Source organism: Triticum urartu, chromosome 6A, assembly GCF_056163025.1.
Source record: "Triticum urartu cultivar PI428250 chromosome 6A, HENAU_Tu73, whole genome shotgun sequence".
NCBI lineage: Eukaryota > Viridiplantae > Streptophyta > Magnoliopsida > Poales > Poaceae > Triticum > Triticum urartu.
The window spans coordinates 138,022,492-138,035,307 of record NC_141878.1 but is presented as its reverse complement, the minus strand read 5'-3'; the positions used below and the strand labels follow the sequence as shown (position 1 = coordinate 138,035,307).

Genomic DNA, 12,816 nt, shown 5'->3' with positions numbered 1-12,816 from the left:
AATGATCGGTTGTGCATGACGAATTTGATAAAATTCATCTGAAATAGCTTCAAACATGAACACAAAATTGAACATTTACGGTCGAAGAAAAGACGAACCGATCACCTAAATGGAACTACAATATCGATGTGCATGTTTTTTTGCGTAGACCTTATTTCGAATTGAAGCACCATTGTGTAGATTTTAGAAGAACTAATAAATGATGAAGGAGATTAGAAAGTTAAACCTCACAATCACATAGTACAACAAGTATTGACCGGCTACATCGCTTGAGCTATCCATATGCGCTCTTTTGCATCGCTCAAGTCTGACTCGTTGGAAACTGCCGAATCAAATGTTCCTAACGGGTGCAGATGGAAAGTGCTTTAAACATCGTGCACATAAGATTTTAATGCAGGCCAGCCTGGCCTGCCAAATGACTGATTTTTGCACCGCGCGGGCTTGGCTGGGCCTTAGGCAGCTGACGAAACGCTCCCTTTGGGCTTCTGCTGGTCGTTTCACTTCCACGGCCCATAAGAAAGAAGACAAATCTTAACTCTGTGAAGAAGACAGCCGCCGCAAACACACACGAGCTGGCCCAGCCACTCGAGGCACTCAGCTAGTAGCGAAGGCGAAGCAGGCGGCGGCGCATCGAGCGACTGCGGCGGCGCGGAGCCAGTGACGGAGGGGGCGAGGGGCAGCGAGGTCGATCCGCGAACTCGACGTGCCGTTATCCGCGGAGGGGTGCGTCAACAGCACATGACCTGCTGAAAACCCTAGCGCGAGCAGCGGAAAGGAAGGGGAGGAAGGAACTCCGATCTCCCGGCCGAGACCACCGCGGCGCCGCCATGAAGCTGACGGTGAAGACTCTCAAGGGCACCCACTTCGAGATCCGGGTCCAGCACAATGACACCGTGAGATTCCCCCCGCCCGCTCCCCTCGTTTAGTTTCAAATCTCCCCGACTTTTTTTTAATTCAAACAGGGCCCGCGTTCTTCGCTGGATGCACAGCTTCACGGCGATTTTGTTTCGGAAGTTCTCTAGCATTTCGATTAATGCAGATGATGTGACGGTGAACTAGATGTTAGGGACATGTAGTTATGCGTTACGGAAGGGATTAGCTTGTTAGATTTGGGTGTGCTACTGCTGATTAGGGGTTATTGCCGAGGTATTGGCCCCTGAATTCGAATGCCGTTTGCACTGCGTCCTCGCATTTACTTCTGAGTGCTCAGGATCGTCTTAGGGGAAGAACAGTGCGGGTGAAGGATGGTGAGCGTGTTGTTGTAGGCAGACTGTTTTAAAAAATATATGGGCAGACGATTTTTGGCAGTATTCCAATGGACATGATTGGTAGACGCATGATGCTGTGGATATGCTGTGCTAATAGCTTGTTCCGGGGGTTGTGGTTTTGGGAGGATGGAAAGCTGGAGTTGGCGAGGATTTAGGTCTGTGGCAATTGACAAGTGATCTTCATGATCCAGGGTTCAGTTTGGGGTCGCAAGGTTGAGTTTCAGGAGTGCCATTGCCATTCTTTCCCATCTGCAGTAACCATGTCCTTTGGACGCCTTGTTATCCACTGTTCTTCCGCACCTGTGTCCCTTTGCCATGAGGAGTGCACTCCTTTCCAAACTGTTTTGTGATCATAGCCTGATAGCTGAATATTTTTTGTCAAGATATACTATCTATGTTCTTTTTGACTTGATGACCTAGGATCTGTGGCCGCAAAGTTTAACTCCCGATAAAACTATATAGGTTTATATAATAAATACATGTGATATTTGCTGTTAATTTATTTTTCAGAGTATTATACTCGATGTATAGTTGTATTTTTTCCGGTTTTGCTAAAACTTTTAGTTTGGTGTCATTCACGTAGTGGACCATCCGATTTTTTGGCATCGTTATTTGTGCAGACCCTGTAAGCGTTCGGCTGTGAGTAAGCTATTTATGTTTTTCTTAGGGTATGTAAGCTATTTATGTGGTGTGACGCACGGCCGGTGCAGCCTTTGCTGGTTGTTAGACATCGGCTGGGGTGCAGCCCAATAGATTTCTGTGCTTTGACTTTTCTGTTGTCGTTTTTTAACGGAACGTGTTGTCGTTATTCGAACGTGAACCAATTAGTATGTGTTTTCTTCTTTTTTTGCATACGTTTTTTGGGGCTTCACTTGTTTCTTGTTTGCCCTACGTTTTGCGTCACTTATTCATGTGCAATTGCTACCGTTGCAGCATAAATGCAATTAATGCGGGCTGTTTCTTTTTATATTTTTACTACTAGTTGCACGTGCGCGAGTTGCACACAATGCATTATGTGTAACTGTAATCATGTTGCAATTGCAAGTATTTTAAGATAGGCTGTAATTGCGAGTTTTCAAGTTTGGCCGTAATTGCAAGTTTTCAAATGGGGTCGCAACTGCAATTATTTTCAGTCGGGTCGCAACTGTAAGATTTCAAATTAGGTTGTAATTGCAAGTTTTCAAGTGGGGTTACAACTGTAAGTTTTTCAAGTTAGGTTGCAACTACAAGTTTTCAAGTGAGATCGCAACTGCAAGTTTTTAGATGAGGTCGCAATTGCTAGTTTTCAAGTCAGGTCGCAACTGCAAGTTTTCAAGTCAGGTCGCAACTGCAAGTTTTCAAGTCAGGTCGCAACTGCACGTTGCAACATTTTTAAAATTTTCCGTCATTTTTTTCTAAAATATTTTTAGGGTTGATTTTTCCTTCCTAATGTGTCTCCTTTTTTCAACCCAAAATCACGTGATGACAAGCCCATGTAGAGAGTCTTTTTTTATCCGCAAAAAAAAAGCCCATGTAGAGAGTCTTTTTTCTTTTTCTTTTGTTGTTTTGAATTACATAGCGGATAGAAATCTAGCCCAACCCAGCAACAAAAGGTGACGAATTGGCCTGCCAATGAAAGCAGGCTAGAATAACAAATAAGTGATGTCAGCTAAGGTGAATGAGACCAAACTATAACTCATCTAAATGAGTTCTAGGCACTTTTTTTTTGTCAAAGTAGCATTTCGAAGACCTTTTAACTATGAATAGTACAAATATTCAGTGGGAGTAATTACTTCAATATCATGCTAACTGTTTGCTTTGAATCAGATTATGGCTGTCAAGAAGAACATTGAAGAGATTCAAGGAAAGGATAGTTATCCATGGGGTCAACAACTGCTGATTCACAACGGCAAGGTTTTGAAGGATGAAAGCACATTGGATGAAAATCAAGTTAGCGAAGATGGATTTCTAGTTGTCATGCTTAGCAAGGTAGGCTGCTTATGCCCTATACAGTATGGATAGTTTCAGTTTTGTCATATGCTATTGGATTATTTTCACTGATTGAATACTTGGTGTAGCAGTTGTAATACTATTTTGCCTTATTTGACGCGCCACAATTTGCTGGCCTCCTGACAGTTATTATTCACTAATGAAGAATATGCCTGAGATACTATTTCACCTTATTTGATGCGCCACAATTTGCTGGCCTCCCGCCATAGTTTATCTATATAGTTCCTTCCTATGTTACAGCTATGCTGTACATTGTCCATTTATATCAACATTACATAAAGTACTTGACACTTACAGCACTATTTTAACATAATTCAAGTTTTTCTTACTTGATGCGTCGGGCTTGTTCTTCTTCTCTTAAAATTAAAAGTATAACTATTTAATTATTTTCTGCAGAGTAAAGCTTCTGCTTCCAGTGGAGCTTCATCTGCCCAGGTAAAATTCTTCTCTTGCGGATGAAAGCACAATAGTAGCAAGCATATGTACTGACACATGAACCATTACTAGCCTTCAAGCACTCCTGTTACCAGTCAAGCACCTCCAGTTGCTCAACCACAAGCTCCTCAGCCCCAGTGAGTCCCTTTCTAGCGTCCTGGTTGCATTTTACTGCATGCACATAGGGTCTTGCTCAAATTAAATGTATGCGTCATCTTTCTGCAGGGTCCCATCAACTACGACTTCTCAGCCTGAAAGACCACCCGCAGAGTATGTTTGAAGTCTGCCAGTTGATATTGCATTAGGGTCTTTTTTACCACTTAAATTTCGTGTTTCTGCTTGTATCCCTCCTGAGGGAAAACCGGTGTTCTTAAATTTCAGAGGCACGTCCTTCTGATGCTTGTTTCAGCTTTAAATCATGCAGTGTTGCATGAATGACCTCATAGCCGCAAAAGTTCATTTTGAAGAGTGACAACAATCACAAGTACCTGCATCAACTAATAGATTGCAGTTTGTGAGAAGTGAAAAGTATATTTTTTAACTTCTCCGTGAACATGTAACATGAGTCAATAGGGTTATAATCAGCAACCTCCTGACTTAAGCACAATGGTCAATGAACATTAACACTAGGTATTAAGTTAGAAGCACTGATCATAACTAGGTGAATTTCTGGAGTGCATGAAAATCAAAAGCCATTGAAACAGCAATTTGCATAGCTGGGTAATGGGAAGTTAGGCCCCAAACTGGAATTTTTGGGATTGCTGTAACTGTATGGATAGTAGCATTGCATGATCCTACAATCTGTCTCGCAGTCTTGGTGGTGTGAATATGAACCAAACCATTTCCCTTTAAATTTACTAGTTTTTTTTGCGTGAAAAAAAACTAGTAAATTTAAAGGGAAATGGTTTGGTTCATATTCACACCACCAAGACAAAAAAAACTAGTAAATTTAAAGGGAAATGGTTTGGTTCATATTCACACCACCAAGACAAAAAAAAAACTAGTAAATTTAAAGGGAAAAATGGTTTGGTTCATATTCACACCACCAAGACTGCTATGTAAAACTCTTGTTTCGTTTTTTGTTAGGACCCCTTCGAGTACAGTTGATCTTGCAGCATCGGATTTACTGTCAGGAAGCAATCTGGACACAATGATTAACCAGATAATGGAGATGGGGGGTGGCAGCTGGGACAGAGATAAGGTCCAAAGAGCTCTCCGTGCTGCTTATAACAATCCAGAACGGGCCATTGACTATCTGTACTCTGTGCGTATCTCTCCCCATCTGAATTTTTAATTTGGATCAATTTTTTGATGCTATAGTTGATATTTTGTTTTCTCAAACATTAGGGTATTCCAGTGACAGCTGAGGTTGCTGTTCCGGTGGTTGGTCAAGGGGCAAACACCACTGATGCAGCTCCTGGAGAAACCGGCCTCTCTGGAATCCCAAACACAGCACCATTAGATCTTTTCCCACAGGTTTACTTTCCACCTTTGTCTGTGTAGTGCTGGTGCGGTGTTGCTTCTTTGAGTATCTTTTGACTAATTGAATGATGTAACAGGGGGCTTCCCATGCTGGAGGTGCTGCTGGGGGTGGATCACTTGATTTTCTTAGAAATAACCAACAGGTTCTTATCTTTATGTTTTTTCAGTTACTTCTCTCCTTTTGTTTTCTATGATCTTTCTGATAGAGGAAAAAACGTGGTACGGAGCAATGGTGCACATGGGATCAAGCCAACCATTCTGTTTATTACTATCATTGCTCGTCAAACTATTCGATGATCTAATGTACTAGGAACAGAGATGACACGTGTGAAAAATTTACTTAGAATTTGATGTTGTGATGGTAGCCAAGTACTTGTCATGTGAATGCTGGTAGTTTGTCCACTCAAATCTATACTCCATCTCAAATTATAAGGCATACATTAATTTGTTAAGGCAAGGTGTTTACCAAAGTACTATGTCAGTATGTGAGATAAAATTGATGTCATTAGATTTGTATTAAAAAAGTTATGATTGCGATTTTATATATGTAGACAACATTAATTGAGTAACTATTGATCAAAATCTCCTCTTAACAATTCAAAATATGCTAGACATGTAGGGACAGAGGAAGTATCATTTATGCTTAACATTTGACTTGACGAGTTTATGTGGATTACTTGTATAGATATGTTAAGTATGTGGAAAGTAGAATTCTGTGGTAGGAGCATATACCGTGTTCAGTATAATTTGTTCTTTGTACAAGTGAGTGCTGTGGTGGAAGTAGTTATTAGTTGGTCCATCACGCAACGCTGTAGGATACACATGTTTATTGTTACTTGGGATGCTTTTGTGCATAATGTTGGGATAGGAAAGTATTATCCTGCGCGTATCATTACATTTGCATTCCGAACGAATTGTTATTTTCTATGTATATACACTAAAAGTATGCAATGCTCCATTTAGTAGAGTATTAGTGATTAATGTAGTTTGATCGAATGAACCTCCCGTCAGTACCCTACCATGTGGTATTCTAATTTTGAAGTAGTAGTGCATTGCTAATTTGCTATTATGATTTGCAGTTTCAAGCACTTCGGGAAATGGTCCATACAAATCCACAAATTTTACAGGTTTTCTATCAATGGCTTGTTTATGCTATGCTCACCTTCATTCTCTGTCTAAACTTTTTGCCGGTATTTCGCTACAGCCTATGCTCCAGGAATTGAGCAAGCAGAATCCTCAACTTCTGAGGTTGATTCAGGAGAACAATGATGAGTTCCTTCAGTTACTAAATGAGACATTTGAAGGTGGCGATGGGTACGTTTCTTATTTGCTGAATTTATATATTGTCTCATTTAAATATGCTATAGAATTCATGGTACTAATTTTGCTTGCTTAGTTATAAACTGGAATCTCATCAATCTGTTATATCCTTAACTCCCTATTCGCGAGATATAAAAGCTAGCTAGTAAGAAGACTTTCCCTTCTTTTCTGGGAGGGTGAGAACTTGAAAGACTGGCAGAGAAAAGGAAGAAAAGCGGCTATCTGCTCACTGCCACTCGCCAGGTGGTTAGATTTTGTGGCAGGTGGTTTTGCCATCTTGTTTGACTTCATCCTATCTTCTTAACCTATTGTTGTCAATTTTGTTTTGGTTCAGTTCATACCAAAACAGATTGGAGTATCACCAAAGAACTAGCTATGGACAGGGGTGCGTGGAAGCTTGCTATCCATGTGCCAGAGCCATGAGTTGGTCGCGAGATCTTATGGGTTTCACCTCTAGCCTACCCCAACTTGTTTGGGATTAAAGGCGTTGTTGTTGTTGTTATTCAGTTCATACCAGTAAGTGGTAATAATTGTTTTTAGGCTTGTGCTGTTTCAAGTATAGCATATAGTTTTTTTTTCGGGAGCTGCTAATATAGTTTCTGAACATAACATGATAAGCTAGCATAAAGTGGCACCTTAAAGAACTTGTGTGTGTGGTACTTTATGTAAAAAATACTCCCTCCGTCCCAAAATAAGTGTCTCAACCTTAGTACAACTTTACACTAAAGTTAGTACAAAGTTGACACTTATTTTGGGACGGAGGGAGTATCTATTAGCTGCTGCTGCATCCTTTCCCCTGTACTTTGTGCTTTCAACCAATCATGGTGCTTCATTCTCACAATCTTTTCAATTTTAGTAGTCTACATATATCTACTAAATCTTCCTCGTGGGACATTTCCAGGGACTTTTTAGACCAGGCTGACCAGGATGAGATGCCTCATGCTATCAGTGTGACACCAGAAGAGCAAGAGGCAATTGGGAGGGTATGCCTCATAATTACCTTAAATGGCCTCTGGCTGCATAAATACACCATGCATCTCACTTATTCACCTTGGTTGATTGGATTTGTTTTCGCTCTTCAGTTGGAAGCCATGGGGTTTGAGAGAGCACGTGTCATCGAAGCATTCTTTGCCTGCGACAGGAATGAGCAACTCGCTGCAAACTATCTTCTTGAGCATGCTGGCGACGAAGAATAGAGAGAAAAAAAATTAGTTCACATTGGTTGATGGTGACTGTTTTTCTTTGTGGGACCATGACAGTGCTTGTTATGAACATCTGACCCAGATTGATGGTGACTGTTACGAGTGGCTACACAAGTTGAGATGGAGCTAATGCTCGGTTGAACAGATTATCTGTATGCACAACACCTTTAGGTTACTTGCATTCCGAATTTGAAAAAACTTGTAGAATGAGCAAAATTTATTGGGAGCTATCGGAGGAGTGCTGAAATGTTGTTTCCCTTTTGTTGTGTGATCATTGGAACATCAGTTCCGGTGATATGCATCAATGGTAAACATCAGTTCTGATGATATACCGGGCATTGCTAGCTTGGATTATACAAGAAAATCCCAAAACAATCCTGGCCCAAACCTGTTACTGGTTACATTGAGAAAACCTGTTACTGGTTACATTGAGATGACCATGTTGATACGGACATCTAATTTTGCATATACTGCGGCGAGAACCCCTGGTCCAAAACCATCCTGGTTGTAGACGGCAGCCGGTTCTCCTTAGAATCCTGGCAACAGATTGAAGTGGATGGATGCTGCACGAAAGAACGGACGAGTAATAAATACCTATCCTACTCGCTGCTTAGCTGAAATAGCAGCAAGCATCTCCTGCCATCAGTGAGATATGCTGTCCTCCGACCACTCTCTTCATCCTTGGCGCTTTGGCAGTGACAGTAACTGTTTTCCTGGACAAGTACATTGCCGGGCATGACCAGCTCCGGCAGCGCAAGGACGAGTTTTCACAGTCCATCAGTTCATCAAAATCGGTTAGAACATGCGTATTTTCGAACGCAGGGAGTACCACATTGAGAATTCAATTTTGAGGCAAACAAGCATCATCTACAGTGACAGGAGGGTAAGCAGACGAACATTTTGCTCTCTTATGATTCTTCTACTAATTATTTAATCCCTTCTCGAGGCGAGAAGACTACATGTACATAAAAATCGAACAAAGGAAACCATCAGCACAAAAACAACATTCGGGCTAAACAAAACTCTGTCACATCTGCATCTCAGTCACAGCGTGCAGCACAGCTTGGAGTCCATCGACGCCAAGCAAATGCAGAATGCTTGGTAGCCAGTCAAGGGGTATCTGCAAATGAGATATTCGCATCGGAAAATGTTGCTACTAGTTACATACGATCGACGAATGTCGATGATCACTGTAAGGGCGATGATCGATGGCTTACCTGAAATCCATTATGTACTTGGACTTCCCGACCCTACCGAGCTGCAAGATCGTCTGCCTCCCGTTCTCCTGTCGAGCACAAGTTGTCGATATCATGATATGTTGCTCAGTCTGATCTAACCCCATCGAAAGCAGGAGCAGAAATTTTACCTCCAAAGTCATCTGGAAGTTCTTCACTGATGTCTGCACCTTGTATCCCATCCTCCCAACCCTCTCTCTGAAATCTAGTTCGTAGCGCTTCGTCATCTGTTGCAAATGCAGAAAACAAACACACTGCCTTTTAGGTACTGATGAACAAATACATCTCTCAGCTTAACTCCCGATTCTCGACACGTCGATCTGAAGGCTCAATAAGTTTCTTGAGGGAAGCTGCTTACATTGTTGTAGAAAGGTGATCTTGAGCAGAGTTGCTCAGCTCTGCTCCTCTTCTCCTGCCAATCCTTTGGAAGCCCACTGACGTGCTGAATCTGCAGCAACATTTCCACAACTAATGACCATATGACTCACTCGTTGGTTTAAACGAATCCATTCAAGTTCACTAATGAATCTCCCAGTGTTGCAAATGGATTTACCTGAGCAGAACTGTTGGTCCTCAGCTGCATGGACTGGTTCTTGGGGATCCATGCCCTCATGCTTCTGAAACTCCCCGTGAGCGTAGTAATAGTAGGGGCAAACCTGCAGAAATCAAAAATTGGTCAAGAAATCCATACAATTCATGGACATGTCACGCACGGAGATTGAATCTTACGCGATGACGCCAAGAAGCCGCTTGGACTGGCTCTTAAGCTCATCGACCCGGTCCCCCTACATCGGCGACCATTAATACTCATCATTGGTTCATGTCCACCATGGTAATCAGTCTCGAATCCAGGAGAGCGACATGAAGAATCAGGAAGGGGAACGTCATGTACCTGGCCCCAAATCTGGTACTTGGATCCAACAAGATTGGCACCCATAGTCCCGAGGAAGTTCTTGTCGGAGCTGCAGAAGACGCCGTCCTGGTTCTGCGCCACGATGAACTCCGACCTCCCTCTCCTCCTCCGGTGCCGGGCCACCGCCAGCTTCCGGTCCTGCCGCCCCTGCCCCTCCTGCAATCGCACAACAGAGAGACGGGCACGAATCCTTATGGCACTAATCTCAGCAACTAATCACACTACTCTCCCCCGGATTTTGAAAATTTGAAGCCGAGGAAGCGAAGGGGGGAGGACGGGGATTAGCTCACGTTGGTGTAGAGCGAGTAGAGCGCCACGCCTCTGGCCCCGGTGGCCTTCTCCCTGACGACGACGCAGGTGCACCTCCCGACGTCGAGCGGCAGCGGGCGGCACAGCAGCGCCCTGTTGGGCAGCGTGGCCCAGGACGCGGCCGGCGCCGCCTCGTTGTCGGAGAGGTCCCACGCCTCGTAGGACGACGACGCCGGCGGTGGTGGCGGCGGCAGCAGCTCCCTCCCCCTCGGCCCGACGAACACGGGCAGCCCCGCCGCCGTCGCGGTCGCGGTCGCCGACGGCGCCTCCTCGCCCTCCATGCGGGCCTGCAGCGACGACGGCTTCAGCGGCGCCGCCTTCGCGGCAGCAGGCGTCGTCGCCCTCTTCTCCTCCTTGCCGGGGCCGAGATTGGCCGCGCCCAGGTTCTCCTTCTCGGCGGAGACCGCCGGCGCGCGTGGCCGCGCGCCGGCGGTGGCCGCAGGCGTGTCTGCGGCCGCGTTGCAGCTGAGGGGGGCCAGCGGCTCCCTCTTGGGCGGCGTGGCTGCCATTGGTGCGTGCGCGAGGGGAGGTTGACGGGGGTTTCGTGGTGCGAGGCTGCCTGTGCCTGGTGCTTAATCTATGGACCAAATGGCGGTGTGGTGGAGGTTTGGAGGTTTGGAGGGACGATTTAAATTTGAAACGCTCTGATGAGTGGCGAGTGCCAACGGTCGCCGTCTCGGGAGCAGAGCTGGACCCTTTCTCTGTGGTGGCGACGTGATTTGCTTTTTGGACTTTGTTGGAATTTTGCTCTTGGACTTGCCCACTTGAGATAGACCGTGACCGAGTTTGAAAAACACTTCGCGTTGCTGATGGTGGTTTGGAGGGTGATTTAAATGAGCCGCTGCTGCTGCTGCTCTGCTTGCTTTTCGCTTGCGTTGCATGCAGTTTTTGGCAGGAAACAGGAGGCGATCAGTGGAAATAAATGAGGAAGCGTCGGGAGGGATACGAGGCGGGCTGGACAGATGGAGAGCAAGCGGGACCGTAACGTTGACGCTTCATGGCTGACGACAGCTTTTACTCCCAAGTGCCAGCTTGCATATGTGTCAGTACTCTAAACTCTAAAGCTACATATTTTTAGATCCTAAGCTGCATTCTTTAAATGGGGAGGTACGAGCAGGCCACCTTTGGAAGCAGCACCGTGCCCGCCTTGTTTGTTCAATCTTCCGTATCACCACTAGCAACTTGTTTGAAACTTTTAAATTCATCCAAAGGCCAAAGTTCAAACATACTACAGTAGATGTGTACTTTACTTTGTTCGAACTTCAACATTATCATGCCCAATTGATGCGTGTTTGTGCCTTAGTGGTGGCCGGTGACAAGCGGTGTCCTACGTCTACACGAGACATATATTCCCTCCATTTCAAAATATAGTGCGCCCGCGCTTCCCGAGATCCAACTTTGATCATAAATTTAACCAACGAGACCAACTGCGGCGGGAGAAAAAATTATATAATTGAAAACTTCTTTCGAATACGAATTCACTGATATAATTTTTGCTCCCGCCGCAATCGGTCTTGATAGTTGAATTTACGGTCAAAATTGAAGCACGTGGATAAAGAAAGCACTACATTGTAGAATAAAGGGAGTATTTGGGACGAAGGACGAGTTGATTTCTGTCAATCCATCGGCGCATCAAACTATTGGCGACCGATTCGGCCGCCAACATCTCGCCCAGGAATTGGCTACCGAATGAACTAGAAAGAACCAATGGGCCTTGGCGAACCAAATATTTGGAGCCCGGCCAAACAACCCCGATATCATGTGCTTCGAGAAATGAAGTTTTCACTCCATAAGTTTCACAAGGGTTCAAGCTTCTTTTTGCAAGGAGTGCTAACACTGATGTGATGATGTCCATCTATGGGCAAGAGAGTTTCTGAGTCTAGATGCTTATGTAAGAGTATCTCTATCCGCGTCCCCAACAGCCCCCCAAGCATTTTCTCTTGTCGCCGGCGGCCGAAAATCGGCCTTGTCACGCCCAGGAGCCCGTTTTTCGCTGGTTTGGATTGAAACTGATGCCGGCGGACCCAGACTGAACCCGGCGTGCCAGGGGGCGCTGGGGAACGCGTTTTTCACGCGAACGGTGATGGGCCCGCTGCGTCAGCGAGACGTCGCTTCGTCGTCCTCATCGCCTCGGTTCCCGCGGAAATTAATGCGAAGGCTGGCCAAGGCTGCTGCGCTGCCACGCCGGTCAGCCTCCATTGATGCCTCACGGGCGGTGCAGTGAAGGCGCCACCTCCCGGCTGCTCCCGCCACGCGTCGCCCGGCATGCAGGCTCTCGCCGCCTGGTCGTGGTTATAAAAGCCGATCCCCCGCCGGTGAACGCCACAGTTGCCACACTTCACCTGCATCGCCACACAAAGCAGCACACTCCTTCTTCCCATCGACGAGCAAATGGCTGAGAGGTTCCCAGGCGACGGCGAACGGCTTCGGCTGCCGCCATCTCCAAGAGCCGGAGGCGCGCCTCCTCTACGAGGCCGAGTATCCGGCGCCCCCGAACATGCGTGTGCCGGGGGCGTGGAGGCTGAGAGCCGGCGACGTCCCGGTGCCTCCAGTGCCCGAAGGGGTGGCACGGTGGGCCGAGATCGCCCGCATCCGCTCATCCCTGGCGGAGGAGCAGCGGAACGAGTCGAGGTACGCCGCCGACAGCGAAACGCTGTGGACGA

At 45.7% G+C, this 12,816-nt stretch overlaps 2 protein-coding genes across 2 annotated transcripts; one reads left to right on the top strand and one right to left on the bottom strand.

Moving 5' to 3' along the window:
- Positions 1 to 542: 542 nt before the first annotated feature.
- RAD23B (Rad23 UV excision repair protein family) lies at positions 543 to 7,953 on the top strand. Its single transcript, XM_048681959.2, has 12 exons — positions 543 to 893; positions 3,075 to 3,236; positions 3,654 to 3,692; positions 3,765 to 3,829; positions 3,918 to 3,962; positions 4,779 to 4,956; positions 5,040 to 5,168; positions 5,252 to 5,317; positions 6,254 to 6,301; positions 6,379 to 6,488; positions 7,396 to 7,477; positions 7,577 to 7,953. Exons 1-12 carry the CDS (start codon positions 828 to 830, stop codon positions 7,688 to 7,690), a joined length of 1,104 nt encoding a protein of 367 aa, XP_048537916.1. The 5' UTR covers positions 543 to 827; the 3' UTR covers positions 7,691 to 7,953.
- Positions 7,954 to 8,582: 629 nt separating this feature from the next.
- Positions 8,583 to 11,283, bottom strand: LOC125516559 (tubby-like protein 4). The gene is made up of 8 exons (XM_048681958.2): positions 10,135 to 11,283; positions 9,824 to 10,000; positions 9,661 to 9,716; positions 9,485 to 9,587; positions 9,290 to 9,379; positions 9,063 to 9,158; positions 8,914 to 8,981; positions 8,583 to 8,816 (listed from the first exon to the last, which is right to left on the bottom strand). The coding sequence occupies exons 1-8, from the start codon at positions 10,660 to 10,662 to the stop codon at positions 8,741 to 8,743; spliced, it is 1,194 nt and encodes a 397-aa protein (XP_048537915.1). The 5' UTR covers positions 10,663 to 11,283; the 3' UTR covers positions 8,583 to 8,740.
- Positions 11,284 to 12,816: the final 1,533 nt, after the last annotated feature.